This window comes from Eurypyga helias, unplaced genomic scaffold (assembly GCF_000690775.1).
Source record: "Eurypyga helias isolate BGI_N326 unplaced genomic scaffold, ASM69077v1 Scaffold52498, whole genome shotgun sequence".
Taxonomy (NCBI): Eukaryota; Metazoa; Chordata; class Aves; order Eurypygiformes; family Eurypygidae; genus Eurypyga; species Eurypyga helias.
In genome coordinates, this window is record NW_010269845.1 from 1 (window position 1) to 13,364 (window position 13,364).

The 13,364-nt window shown below is 48.6% G+C and overlaps 1 protein-coding gene across 1 annotated transcript; it reads left to right on the forward strand.

Annotated features, from left to right (window-relative positions):
* Window positions 1–115: 115 nt before the first annotated feature.
* TATDN3 (TatD DNase domain containing 3) lies at window positions 116–4,426 on the forward strand (the record flags this gene model as incomplete). The annotated part of the gene is made up of 7 exons (XM_010158210.1): window positions 116–200; window positions 836–898; window positions 1,995–2,104; window positions 2,510–2,565; window positions 2,772–2,884; window positions 3,777–3,857; window positions 4,203–4,426. Coding segments are annotated over 7 exons (652 nt in total), but the record flags the coding sequence as incomplete, so codon positions are not given.
* Between the last annotated feature and the right edge of the window lie 8,938 nt (window positions 4,427–13,364).

The following is a 13,364-nucleotide window of genomic DNA, read 5'->3' on the forward strand; positions in this document are numbered from 1 at the left end:
CGGAGCTGACGGGGGCCGCGCCGCCCGCCTCCTTGGTCAGCCCGGCCTTTCCTTTTGACCCTGGACGTGGTTTCTCTGTCGTCTCTCGTGTTGCTGACACCTGCGCCGTGCCTAGATTCCCCGGGTTGGTTTGGCCGTGCCTGGGGGTTCACCCCGTGCAGGAGGTTTCTCCAGGGGAGCAGCGCAGCGTTACTTTGGAGGTAAAACACGGAGGAGTTGGACTAACGCAGCTATGGCATGCTGTAGGGACTGCCCAGGGCGGGCGGTGGGATGCTCGGGTCTGCCTGATGGAGCTTCAGATCCACCCGGTGGTTTTTATGCACTTCGGTAATACAGCAGAGGCCGTGGACCAAATCCCAGGGTCTCAGCACAGCCGTTTATCCCTGTTAGTCCTAAAGCAGAATCGTTCACCGGAGTCATCTGCCCGCGTTACTGCGGTGAAGCAGTTTTAAAAATCCCGAGTGAGTGCTTTGGTTCCAGTGAGCAGCACACGTGCGTGCTTGCAGATGGCCCTCTGTTAGCAGGGGAGGTGGAAGGCGACTGTTAGCCTGAAAAGCTTGGAGAGCTGTCTGCAGCCATTTATTGTCGCCAGGCTTTTTATGGGCCTTGTTTAATTACCCCTTATGCCCCTCTGCAAATATCAGCTTAAGATGAAGGGCCTTTAAGTAAAGAAGGGAAATCCTGCAGGTTTCTAAAATCTGCCTAACTGTTAGAACTCACAGTAATGGCAAGTTTGAAGGTAATGATGGAAACTCCAATTTAAGCATAATGCTGGGTTCATACCCATTCATCTTGCAAGGGCAGCAAGAGTTGCATCTTTAATTTGTCCTTGCAGGATCTGGATGCTGCATTGCCACTTATAGAACTCTACAAAGATAAATTAGTGGGTATCGGAGAGGTGAGTAGAATTCCTAACCTGTTTAAACGTTTATGGCTTCAGCGGCACCTGTCACCAGAATTACAGAAACTCAGCGGGTGCTTGGTTTGGTGTTTGCAGTAAGTATTGCTGTCAGTCTGACCAAGCGCTGGATCTGATTGGTAATTTTCTTAATGTGCTTTCCTTCACAGAGCTGATTTGCTCGATGCTCTCTTTTCCTTCGTTATCGTTATTAGGAAATAGATGGCATTTATGCTGGTGGATTTAGTAGGAAAAACTGCATAATTATGCTATATCATCTTATACCCAAATGTCTTGACCTGTTCTCTGGCACAGCGATGTGCTGTTATCCTCATTCAGATCCTTCCTGCCTTCTTCCCTGACAAAGTTAGGCTAAGCTGTAATTTCAGTACACCTCTCCGACTTGTAGACTCCTTTTTTCCTTGCAGTCCCTCATCTGTCTGTATCTGTGAGTTTTCTCCTGTTTTTCATTTGTTTATAAACTAATTGAGGCTTGAAAGCTTTAGAGCAGAGTCTGCCTCTTTTGTGTGTTGATACCAGGGGGACTTATGGCTGGTTCTGCACTGGCTGCAGGAAAACCAGGTATTGGCAGAGCTTTGTACTTAAACTTGCCAAGCGCGTTTGTTTATCAAGGACTTTAGTTGGTGTAACAGAGTGGGGCTGCTTTGACGAACTTTAAATTTTGCCTGAATGTGTTTAAATCAAAAAAGCATAGAATTAATGGGTACTTTTTGCTAGGTATAGGCGTAAAGCTACAGGTTGAGGTCAGAACTTTTACTTGTGTTGGAGATCCTGATTTGTGATTTAATCTGAAGTAATATTTAATAGAATATAAAACCTCAGAAAACCAGTTACAGATTAAAATGTTGAATATACTTGTTAGTAACTGTCAGCCCACGTAATTGAAAAACTTGTGGTGAGAATGGATTCCTTTCTGGGTTAAGCTACAGTTGAGCTCATTTTAAGTGCAGTCTCTAGTATATACATTTTGAAATGCCTTGCAGGTTTGAAGCATTTTTTTCCTTGATGCATGGTATTGCAGCTTAGTCGAGCGTTGGGTGTGTAAAATTTTTTCACTTCTGTTCTTGTACTGTAGGTTGGACTAGATTTCACTCCCAGATTTGCCAGCACGGATGAACAGAAGGAAGGACAAAGACAGGTTTTGATCAAGCAGATTGAGGTGGCAAAAAGACTGGATTTGCCTTTGTAGGTTTTGCTTTTACTAGTAAGAGAATTTCCCAGATCTCAGTAACATGTGGAAATATTTCCCAGGATTTACAGTTACTAAGAGCCCACAGAACTTTTCTTTACGTGGGTTAAACTGGCATTAGTGTCCTGTCAGTCTCCAGTCTAAGAGTCAATTATAGAGTATTCCTATGTCTGCACTTGAACGCAGAGGTCTTCTGTGTCCTGTTCCCGATACGCTGTTGCTGTATCTTCACTGCAGCTAAAGTGATTCATATACACATCTTTATTACATCTTTTATCAGGGGGAAAAAAAAAAATCTGAAGATTAATTATTTGTGTCCCAAGCTGCAGTTAGTTTGCTTGTGTTTAAAAAAAAAGAATTTTGCTGAATTCCCTAATGCCAGGCCTCTCCTTGCTGTGCAGAAATGTTCATTCCCGCTCAGCTGGAAGACCAACCATTAACCTCTTAAAGGAACAAGGTATGTGTTTAATGCACTTTCTCTGTCATGGTTTTTGGCAGCAGAATTGCCTCAGTTGTGTCATGTCCTCCCATCGGTTTGTGTACATGAAACTGGAGGAACAGTGCAGAGATTCTCTGCTCACTCTTTATGGGACCCCTTGGAAGCTGACATTGCTGACCTACTGCAAACACTGCTAACGATCTGGTGTGCCTCTTTCCTCCGAGGTGCCAAAAAGGTGTTGCTCCATGCTTTCGATGGGAAGCCGTCTGTAGCCATGGAAGGGGTGAAAGCTGGGTACTTCTTCTCCATTCCTCCTTCCATTATAAGGAGTGAGCAGGTAATATTTAAAGGGGTTTGCTCCTTGTAGGTGCTTGGGGATTGCAGGTAGTAGCTGACAGCTTGTCATGATGGCAAATGTGACTGGTTTTGCTGTGCAGCTCAAGAAAACGCTTGGGTTTTAAGTCTGTGTGGTTTGAAGTGAAACTAGCACTCGCGAGTGCTGCCACCTGACGCTTCTCGACAAGTTTCAGTTGCTCTAGCGTTGCACTTTTTTACTTTGGCTAAATTTCTACCTGGGGCTTTTGCCTGATCTAAGACTCTGCAGAGGACATGTTAGCTAAAACCATTCAGGCATTTTTTTTCTCCTGTGGTTTCTGTCAAACTCTTCTTTGGAAGCTGCTGTCACTGTACTGTTTTAGAGTAGGGACATGCCATGTGGAAGGGGACTAGTTTTTGTCTCAGTGCTGTGGAAATCTGCTCACAACTGGCAAAGCTACAGACCGTGGAAAAACTGTGTATCATGGAGTGCACCCAGCGAGTAAGCAGCTAAATTGCTTCAAGATGGCATTGCTCAGGTTCAGCCCTTGATTTGGTGAGACTGCTCTTTTAATTTCTACTCTGGGCTGCCGCAAGTTATGCTAACGTCTTATTTTGGGGCAGCGGTCTGTTTCCGTCCTGCACCGTCATCACTTTCTGTGATAAGCTCAGGAAATTAAGAAAGGAAAAGGCATGCTTCAAATGGAGGGGGCGTAAGGAATGGATATAAACGGGGATGAGGTGAGGAGCTTGAAGAAAGGAGAGCAAACGGGTTGAGGGGTAAAAGCAGAGATGGGAAAAAGGCACACAAAGTCTTGGCATTGCTTTTAAATGCAGAGGATGTCCTTCCTTCCTACCCTTTTCCCAAAGGTCTGAGTGCGTAAAGCGCTTAATAGCTGTGTTTTTTCTTCAAGAAGCAGAAGCTTGTGAAACTCTTACCTCTGGAAAGTATGTGCTTAGAAACTGACTCTCCTGCTCTGGGACCTGAAAAACAGGTAAGTGATGGGGGGAGGGACTCGTGTGTGTGTATATCCAAACCTGCCCCTTACGGGGCCCAGTTATGGGCACGGGAGAGTGAAGAAGTGTAAACATGGACAAGGGATGAAAGAGGTGTCAAGTGAAAATGTTGAGATTAAAAGGTCTGTGTTCCTGTGGCTGGGAAAGGAGAAGAAATTCTAGGAATGGGCAAAGGGGAAAATAATTCAAGAAGGATAGATATATGTAATTTTTATGTCTCGGATGCCACAATGTGACCGAAGTTGTGTCAGAAAGTACTGAATCTGAAACACCCATCATCTGTGGGGATCTGTAATTTGGTCCCTTTGGGGTTTTTTTCCCAGGTGAGAAATGAACCAAAAAATATTCACATTGCTGCAGAATATATTGCTAAAATTAAAGGAATTCCAGTTGGAGAAGTTATAGAAGTGACTACGCAGAATGCACTGAAAGTATACCCTAAACTTCGTCACTTTCTTCGGACATAGACTTAGAAACTGAAATGTATGATGTCGCAGAAACTACTGTTCATGGTATAATAAATAAAACCAACATGCATCCTGTCTTTCTCAGACTCCTTACTCGGCTGCTCCTAGCCTGGGAGATGGCCAATGTGTGGTGCTTAAAGTCCCCCTCCTTCCTTAATTTCCGCTGACTGGAAGTCACTGGGGTGTGGGCCCTCTCGTGTGATAGGAAACCTACTGTCGGGACTCGCCAACTGCACATCCCTTTCTGCGCCCGTATAAAGCCCCAGCTGGGTGGATGTTCTCCATACGTTGCGTTTACGGGGCACCGCTCGTGGTGCAGGAGCGAGAGCTCTGGTCGCTTTCAACACACAGCTGGGAGGAGAGAATCGCAGCCCTTTTCCTTTGTGTACAGTAACTTACCAGTCGCTCAGATCTTCGCTATTTTGAGAAGGGTTTGCTTTGACTTTTTAAAATGAATGGTTTTTTAATCCTCTTCAAGGGAAGAACCCTGGGTTTGGTATTACCACAAGGGCTTGCGCTTCTGACTGCTCCGTAGCAGAGGACAGGGGATGTGAAAGGGAGAGAAGCCCAGTTTTGTGAGATCTTAGAGGTACCTGTCTGCTGTGGGTTCTGCAAAGTTGGCCAGTGTCCTAAACCCTGAATCTTGTGCCCGTGACAGTGCCTGTGTGGATGTGGGCCTGCTGAAATACTGAGCTGAGTTTTGCTGGCCATTAAACAGTAGTGAAGGAGGCGAGTTAGACACAACAGTGTTCTGAGGGCCATTGGGGAAGCAGAGGCTTTGTCTGCCTTGGGGGAGTTTTACTAGCTCAGTGAAGAAAATCTGCAAATATTAACTTAGTCCATGACCACCTCAGGTACAAAATCATGTGTCATGAAGACCATGGTGAGAGCATTTGGCTTTAAGATGTGGGCACGTGTCTTGTTTTGGGTGTCTATATGTTTTTTTCAGGTTGGACACCTTCCTGTCTGCGAGGTTAGAGCATCTTACTGATTGCCCCTTTGCAAAATGGTTTGTAATGCTGTCTTCTGATTTCACCTGATGTCTGCCTGCTGGGATGTAGGACTGCAGGGGAAGGGCTTGGCTTGCTTTCCTGTTTTGAAGAGGATGCAGATGGGAAAGGTATCAGCTCCCAGGCAGGAAAAATGGGAGCAAAAGCTCGTAATGTGATACCCATCTTAAACTTCTGGTTTCCTTTGCATTTTCTTCCTCAGTTTCTTCAAACCACGTTGCCAGGAAGGTGTTTTGCTGTCTTTAGCAGAACAGTTGTTTGCCTCCAGGTGGTGCTAGGGAACGGGTGTGCCGTAGTCTTAGGAATATTAACGTGATTGATATTAATGATTAATAATCATGTTATTGGAGGTGCTAAATGGGTGATACTAGGCAGCCTTACACGTGCTGCCTGCAGGAAGGGAAGGCTGCCAGTAATGCCTGGGAATGGAGTTACGTGTGGAGATGTTCCCAATAAAAAGTCAGGCAGTGTCCAAATGTTTGCTGAGTTTTTGCCTTATTATTCTCTACAAAATGTTCAGCCTTGGATGAAAACACTGGTTTTGCAAAAAGGGGAGTATCAAGTATTTAGTCTGCTCAAAATCCCTCTCTCTGAAGGGGGGTAACATTGCTCTGGATCAGGATTAACCCCTGGGCAGATGATACCTGTCCTGAACTCTCCAGTTCCTTTTGTTGACACAGCACAGCAAAACCCGTAGGCACGCAGAGATCCTGCAGCTCCCAGCTGGGCAGCCGGCTACTGGGGGCAGCCAGCCCCATGTGGGCTAGGGGCCTCTGCGGGACAGCCTCTCCCCCCGTCCCTGCAGCAGCGGGGCCCAGAGGTGTGTGCGGTGGCATGGGAGCGTGGTCAGGGCTAGGGAAGGAGAGATGGAGTTGCTCCCACCCTGAGCAAGGGAAACCTGGCATTGGAGCAGCCATGGGTAGGGTGAGCCTGGCAGGGTGCCCACGGCAAAACAGACCCGCTTTGTCCTCTCCGTAGACCTTCGGCGCCTGAGCTGAGTCATGGCGTAGGTGGCCTGGTGCTCCAGAAGAGGAAAATGCAGTGTCATCCCCACCTTGTATCTGCATTCCTAACGGCAGCCAAGGATCAGAAGTAGGTTGGTTTTGCTGTGCCAGCTGTGCCCCAGCCATCTGCAGCCAGCACCAGAGGGGCAGCCGGTGCTGGAAATAATCGAGGCTTTGCCCAGCAAACCCAACTTTTTAGGTCGCCTGGTGTGGAGGGGCTTGGGAAAGTGGGACGGCTCATGAGGATGCTGAGTGGCTGCACACCATGAAACGTTCCATCTCCACGAAGACTGGCCTTAGCAGTATCAGGATGTGTATGGAACCCTACTGCAGCCTCTTGGGTTGTCTGGGCAAGCCACTTCCCCTCCTCTGTAGCACAGGACACTGGAGTGGCCAGGGCTGCTCTGGGGGAAGGCCCGAGTGCAAATTTAGCTGGATGCTGTGCTTAACTTTTGGCAAACCTGAGGGGAAACGAGAGAGAAAGCACAGAGTTAGTGGAGACCCAAGTTTTCTTTACAGTCATGCCATTAATTCTGGGGGATGCTAACAGCCCCAGTGACCTCTGGCTCACAGATGGAATGGCACAGATGGTCTGCAGCCATACGGACAGTGGTAGGTCCCAAGCTCCATCCGATACCTTCGGCCATCGCCTTTCCCTGGGATGCTACAAACAGCACCCTGATTGCACTTTGTATGACTCCTCATGTCTCTGTCTTGCAGGATGTGCATGATGTGATGGAAAAATCAAGAAACATTTGTGATTTCTTCAGCATAATTAGCGCCTTCAGAGTGCCTCGCTCGTTAGTGGGTGCTCCGTTATTGATGCAGCTCTGGCTGGTACAGCTTCTGCCAGAAAAAAAAGCCCCCATGTCGCTGGGTTCTTTCCAGGCTTAAAATAATGTGTGCAGATGCGCTGTGTGCACGAGGGACTCCCACATGTGCAAGGGCTTACAGCAAGTGCATCCCTTAATGCCAGGCATGAATAACAAGGGGGATGCAGGGTGACGGGAATAACGTGAGGGTACTTCCCGTAGGCTGAGGTATGGAGCTGGTAGGTCTAGAGAGCTGGGAAGTCAATTTGTCTGCTGATAGAGACAAAATAGTGGACCAGTGTATGCTGTTAATGGCTATGAAATCACAGTTACTTTGCACCTTCCTTGTTCACTGAGCACCTTGAATCACAGAATCACAGAATCACAGACTGGTTTGGGTTGGAAGGGCCCTTAAAGATCATCTAGTTCCAACCCCCCTGCCATGGGCAGGGACACCTTCCACTAGACCAGGTTGCTCAAAGCCTCATCCAGCCTGGCCTTGAACACTTCCAGGGATGGGGCATCCACAGCTTCTCTGGGCAACCTGTTCCAGTGCCTCACCACCCTCTCCGGGAAGAACTTCTTCCTGATATCTAATCTAATCCGCCCTGATTTCAATTTGTACCCATTACCCCTTGTCCTATCACTACAGGCTCTTATAAAAAGTCCTCTCCCAGCACCCCTGTAGGCCCCCTTCAGATACTGGAAAGCGGCAATGAGGTCTCCTCGGAGCCTCCTCTTCTCCAGGCTGAACAAGCCCAGTTCTCGCAGCCTTTCATCATAGCAGAGGTGCTCCAGCCCTCTGATCATCTGCGTGGTCTCCTCTGGACTCGCTCCAAGTGGTCAATATCCTTCTGATGTTGAGGGCTCCACAGCTGGATGCAGCACTCCAGGTGGGGTCTCCCCAGAGCAGAGTACAGGGGCAGAACCACCTCCCTCAACCTGCTGGCCACACTTCTCTGGATACAGCCCAGGATACGGTAGCAGGGGCTGGAAGGATGCTGAAATTGCAACTCCTCAGCTGTCTGGTGTCGTCGCCCTTTCGCCACCCATGCCAAGCTGTTAGCGGGACAAGACGGAAGTGATTGTGCCTGAAGGCCAAATGACTTGCAAGAGCTGGTTGTTTATAGTAGAACTGAAAGGTTCAGATCACTTGAACCCCTCAGATCCTGGAAATCTCCTGTGAGTGCTGGACCAAGAGCTAAGGGTCTGAGGGCTCTAGCTGTGCTCACTCAAACAGTTTTTGGAGGGCTGCAGATGGAGCATCCTCCCAGCGCCTTGCTTCTGAAACCTGTGTTTAGTCGTGGGCTAACAGAGCAGGAATCTGCTGAACTGTGGGACAAACTGTGAGGGTGATGAGTTCTTCCAGACTTTGACATGGGAACAAGCAAGGAGATGCTGAGGAGGCCAAGTGGATGATACACTGTTTAATCCTGGTGTTTGTTGGGATAAGAGTTTAAACAAATTGACCAAAGACTCTTAGTGGAGGTGCTTCCCACAGGCTCCTATGCAATGCATAGATAGGCTCTTTAGAGGCAAAAGCAAATAAATAATTGGCTGGAAATGCAACTTTCATCACTAATGAACTTCTGCTTTTGTTTGTTTTTTCATTAACACAGGTTGGGGTTCGAGCCTCTGTTCCCACTACAGAGCAGGAAAATGAATTGGAGGGAGTCACTGGCTTAGCAGAAAGGTTTGTTGTTCTTCTATTTGCTTTCTATGCACAGTACAAAGATACAGCTGAGATCAAAGAAAGGGTAGGAATTGCCATAGCACCTACTTGTCTCAGCATTTCCCTTTTCAGCAGGTGGTTATCCATCCATTCGTTTCCCCTGCTGGGGCTGGCCTTTCTATCCGTGTGGGTCAGCTGGGGCACGGCCATGATAACCCTTCAGTGCGCTGCGTGGTGGCCCCACCGAGCAGTGAGTCCAAAGTACCCCCTTCAGGGCCTGGCGAATTTTTATTCCCCCTCTTTGAGCTGCTGTGAGTGACAAAACTGTGAGAAAATATGGGTAATATGCCCACGTATGTTGCCTTCCAGGACAGGCGAGGCGGCTGCGTGGCATCCACGGTCGGTGGCTGCATACAGGTGAGCCCAGCCTGCCGTGGCAGAGCATCGGCACCGCAGCGTGGCTGAGCAAACCTTCAGCTTCCTGGCACGGTGGAGAGTTCAGCCTCCTGAAAGACCATGAAGCAGCACTGACATGGGGGAAGCGGGGCCATATCCCCCTGTTTTGGACGTGCAGGGGATGAGACGTGGAAGTCTCCACATTGTGATTGAAGCCATGATGGCCCAGAGGCATCGCCTGGCAGGCGGGCTGGCTCAGCGTGCTCGCTGTGCCTGGGGCTGGCTGTAAAAGCCTGCCTGCAGAGCTGGGAGAGCTGTTTGTGCTCTCACCCTGCGCAGTCCCCGTCGAGGAAGCCCATAGTGCTAAACAGCAGCAGAGCTGTGCCCTGTGGTACTGTGACGGGTGTCCTCTCCATCTGCTGCAGGGTCCCTGTGGCTGCTGGCACTTCCTGCACCTGGGCCACGCTTGCTGCAGGGAACAATAGCTGGCGTGCCTCTGCCTCGTCCTGTGCCCCAAAGGCATCCTGACTCCGTCATGGTGTGTTCTGGGGTTGATGCTATTCGGAGCAGAGCAGACGGGCAGCGCAGAACCAAAGTCCAGGTGAGGTGCCTGGCTCCTTCCCCTGTGTATTTTGTATTTCTCTAACAGAGCGTGGACACTGAGTTTACTTTCTTTAATATGCACATTCAGATTTTGCGTCCGCTATTTGGGCTGTGCCAGAGCTGTCAGTTCTGTCACCAGCAGACGCTTGGCTCCTTGTCAGTGCCCAGCCCCAGTATAGATAAAGTAAGTGTCCTCTATTTATGGAAGACAAGTTATCTCGCAACCAGTATATCCAATAAAGCTGTTTTCCCCCAGGGATTTGCGACCTCCTCACCATGGCAATCCCAGTGTCCTACCCATCAGCACTCCTGATGCTGTATTTCCGCTTCGCTGTATGTCTCCCTGATCCCTGCTGTGGTACCACCACCTCCACCGCGTACCCTCCGGGCTCTGCCAAACTACCTCGGCTTCCTTCTGTGTCCCTGTGACCCTCCCTGTAATTCCCCAGCTGACTTCCATGTTGCCTCCCTGTGCTCGGTGGATTGCCATTTAGGCAAGAAATGGCATGTACTGAGATTACTCCAGAGCTGGGTAGGTCATGTTTGGATAGGTGCCAGTGTCAGACTCAGCAGCTGGGTGCGTGCCTCCTCTCAGTAGCCCCGAGGGCGACCGAGGAGGGTTGGTGTCATCTACGTGGCCACCAACTCTCACAAACCTTGTAGGAACTTCGTATCTCCAAGAGCTTTGTCCATCTGCCTAATTTTGTTGACCGTTGTCAAAAACGGTGAGTGGTGGATGGGGACCAGGAGGCAGCATGACCATGTTGACCGATTTCCATGGGAATGTGTGTACGTTGGATGCTGTGTCTCCCAGGTGGAATTGGACTGCTTGGGACCTCCTAGGTCTGCTCAGCACATGACCACTGGTGAACCCATGGAAAGGACCTGGGATTATCTAGCAGGAAGGTCTGTCCTTGTGAAGTGCACTGCCTGGAGAGGGCAGCTTTGAAGTCCTGATTGGCACTGGCTTGTTACTATAAATACGTGGAGAGAACATTTTTGTGCTCAGAACATTTCTGGACGCACAACAAAGGGAGAGGAAGCGAACAAATGGAGCGAGTGCTGTGGGAAGAAGTTAAATGGACCACTGTGTGGGGACCTCCAATCAAAGCATCACTAGATGACTTCCCTTCTCTTTAGGGGTCATTATTCCTGCCTGGGAAAGTCAGGGTGGAAACTCAGCTCTGCACCACACAGGACCTCTGTATTGAGTTGAGGCAATGGCACGTGCATGTGAAGCAGGTGATGTGGTGGTATATAACATGCATGAGCAGATGTCAGTGCTCTCCAAAATCATCCCTCCCACACTCCCAGTGAGTGCAGCACATCCACTGACCATCTCTGTGTCTATGTGGGACCATTTACCCAAAGAGATGGGTTCATGACCAGCTCCTGGAGGCTGCTGTGGTATCGGGATGCTCAGAGCTTCCTCTCGGAGTCCTTAGGTTGCCCTTTTTTTTGGAGAGGTGCGGCTATATGCAGCGGTCTTGCTTCATCCCTGCTGTTTTAGGATGTAGGCTGTGGCAGGGCAGGGTGAATGCTGGGGCACCACTTGAGGAGAGTAAGTGCTGACCCTGTTGCCAACAGTGATGGATAGAGTTGGGGTTCAGCGGGAGGCCTGCTGGTAGGGGCTGTCTTGCCCCCATCTCCCAGAGATGTGGAGAAGTCTCCTTCCTGCTTACCCTGCATCCCACATGGCACTGGATGGGGGTCTCATTGCTGGAAGCCTGCAGTGAAGTTTTACCAGAGCCAAGGACAAGGAGCATGGGAAATTGTTGTGTCCGTATGCTTGTTTGCTGGGGCAGCTCCCGAACATGATCCTGTGGTTTTGAATAACCCAGAGTGATGAAGGGCTCGGCCAAGAAGGCAGTGATTTGTGGGACTGGTCTGGTAGGTTGGTTCAACAAGATCTGTTCCCCAGCACTGTTCCCCAGCCTTTTCCCTGGGAAGGACATCTCCCAGGATTAGGCTGCCAGAGACCTATTAAGTTGCCAAGATGCCTTTCTCAAAGGTTTCCCAGCTCTTAGAAGATCAGGCTCAGTTCAGCCAAATTAGGAAGAATAGGGTCTTTCTTCCTCTGCTCAGCAGCAGTTACCTGGACTAGCATCCCTCCAACCTGCTTTGAATTGACCTTTTCGTTTTCTTCTTAAAGGGCTGAGTAATTAGGCTATTCAGAAGCTGTTAGTAACGCAGTAGATTGATCCCCTGCATCTGGAACTGTTGCTTTCGTGATTTGCATTTCAAGATGCACAATAATACGGTTGCATGTGGTTTTGTTTGCCGTGGCCCAGCTTAGTACTTAGCAGTCTTGACAAAGCACGTGAGCTGATTTGTTATGGGATGTGGAATCTGTCCTACTGCTCTTTGAGAAATGCAAAGATAAGCTGATGGACAAAGATAATCTGCTCCGATTTCTGCATAACCAGAGTTTGCTTGATTTGACTGTATGCAAATTGTGTTAAAGTGCATGTAGCTCATAGTAACTTCTGGCCGCTTACATTCTTCTGTGGGGATAGATATAAATGAGTTGGGATTAAACCCCAAAACTTTATTCTTCTTGCTAAACATCTGCGCAGGAGTAAAATGAGAATTGCAGATCTCACAAGGCGGGGTATTGATAGGACCTGTCTGAAGTGTTGTTTTCCTGCAATGAAAACATTGTAGGCAAGCTAGAGAAGCTACTTCAGATCTTTACCAGGAGTATCTTCATAGCTGATGCCACATTTTCTTTATTTTTATTATTCATATGTTACTGTATTTCCAGGTGTGTTGCCTTTTGGAATGTGCTGATTTGTGCTCTGTTTCTTCATTGCTAAGAATTGCCACTCTCCTAAGAAAATTAAGCCAGCAAAGGCACTAGACCCCCCCCAGTTTAAAGTTCATCACATTTTGTGAAGTCTTAACTGTCTCTTTGCGCAGGTTGGGCTGGATTTCACTCCATGGCTCGTGTCCACACCTCAGGAATGTGAGGAGTAGCAGAGAGTCCTTGTGCTGCAGCTGGCCACAGCAAAACAACTGGACCTGCTGGTGTGAGCCAGAAACCTCTCATGCAGTGTCTCCTTCATACGTCGGGCCTTAACTGGGCTTGACACCTGTTTCCTGCCCCACAGCTCCACAGGCCTCCTCTGAAGAACATTAGGGGTTGTTTTGAAGTTTGAGTTTATCCAAGTGCTCAATGGCTGGAGATGAAAAAATAACAATACTTGTGAGCCCTTACATCTAGGAGAGTGGCGACGTTGCCAGACGTGAACTGGAAAAATGTTCCTTTCCAGCTGTGCTTCTGCTAAGGACGTGGGAGACTTCCCAGCCTTTCTCCTGAAGGAAACTTTATTTTGTGATTCTTTACCTTTTTCTGTTAGTACCTACACCATTCTTTCAGTGATAACTGGGTTATGCTCCTCTAAAATGACCACTCAGGATTTAGACTTGTGATAATTACAGGATGACAACCAGTGCCTCACCACCCTCCTCGTGAAAAACTTCTTGATATCTAATCCAGATCTGCCTTCTTTCAATTTAAA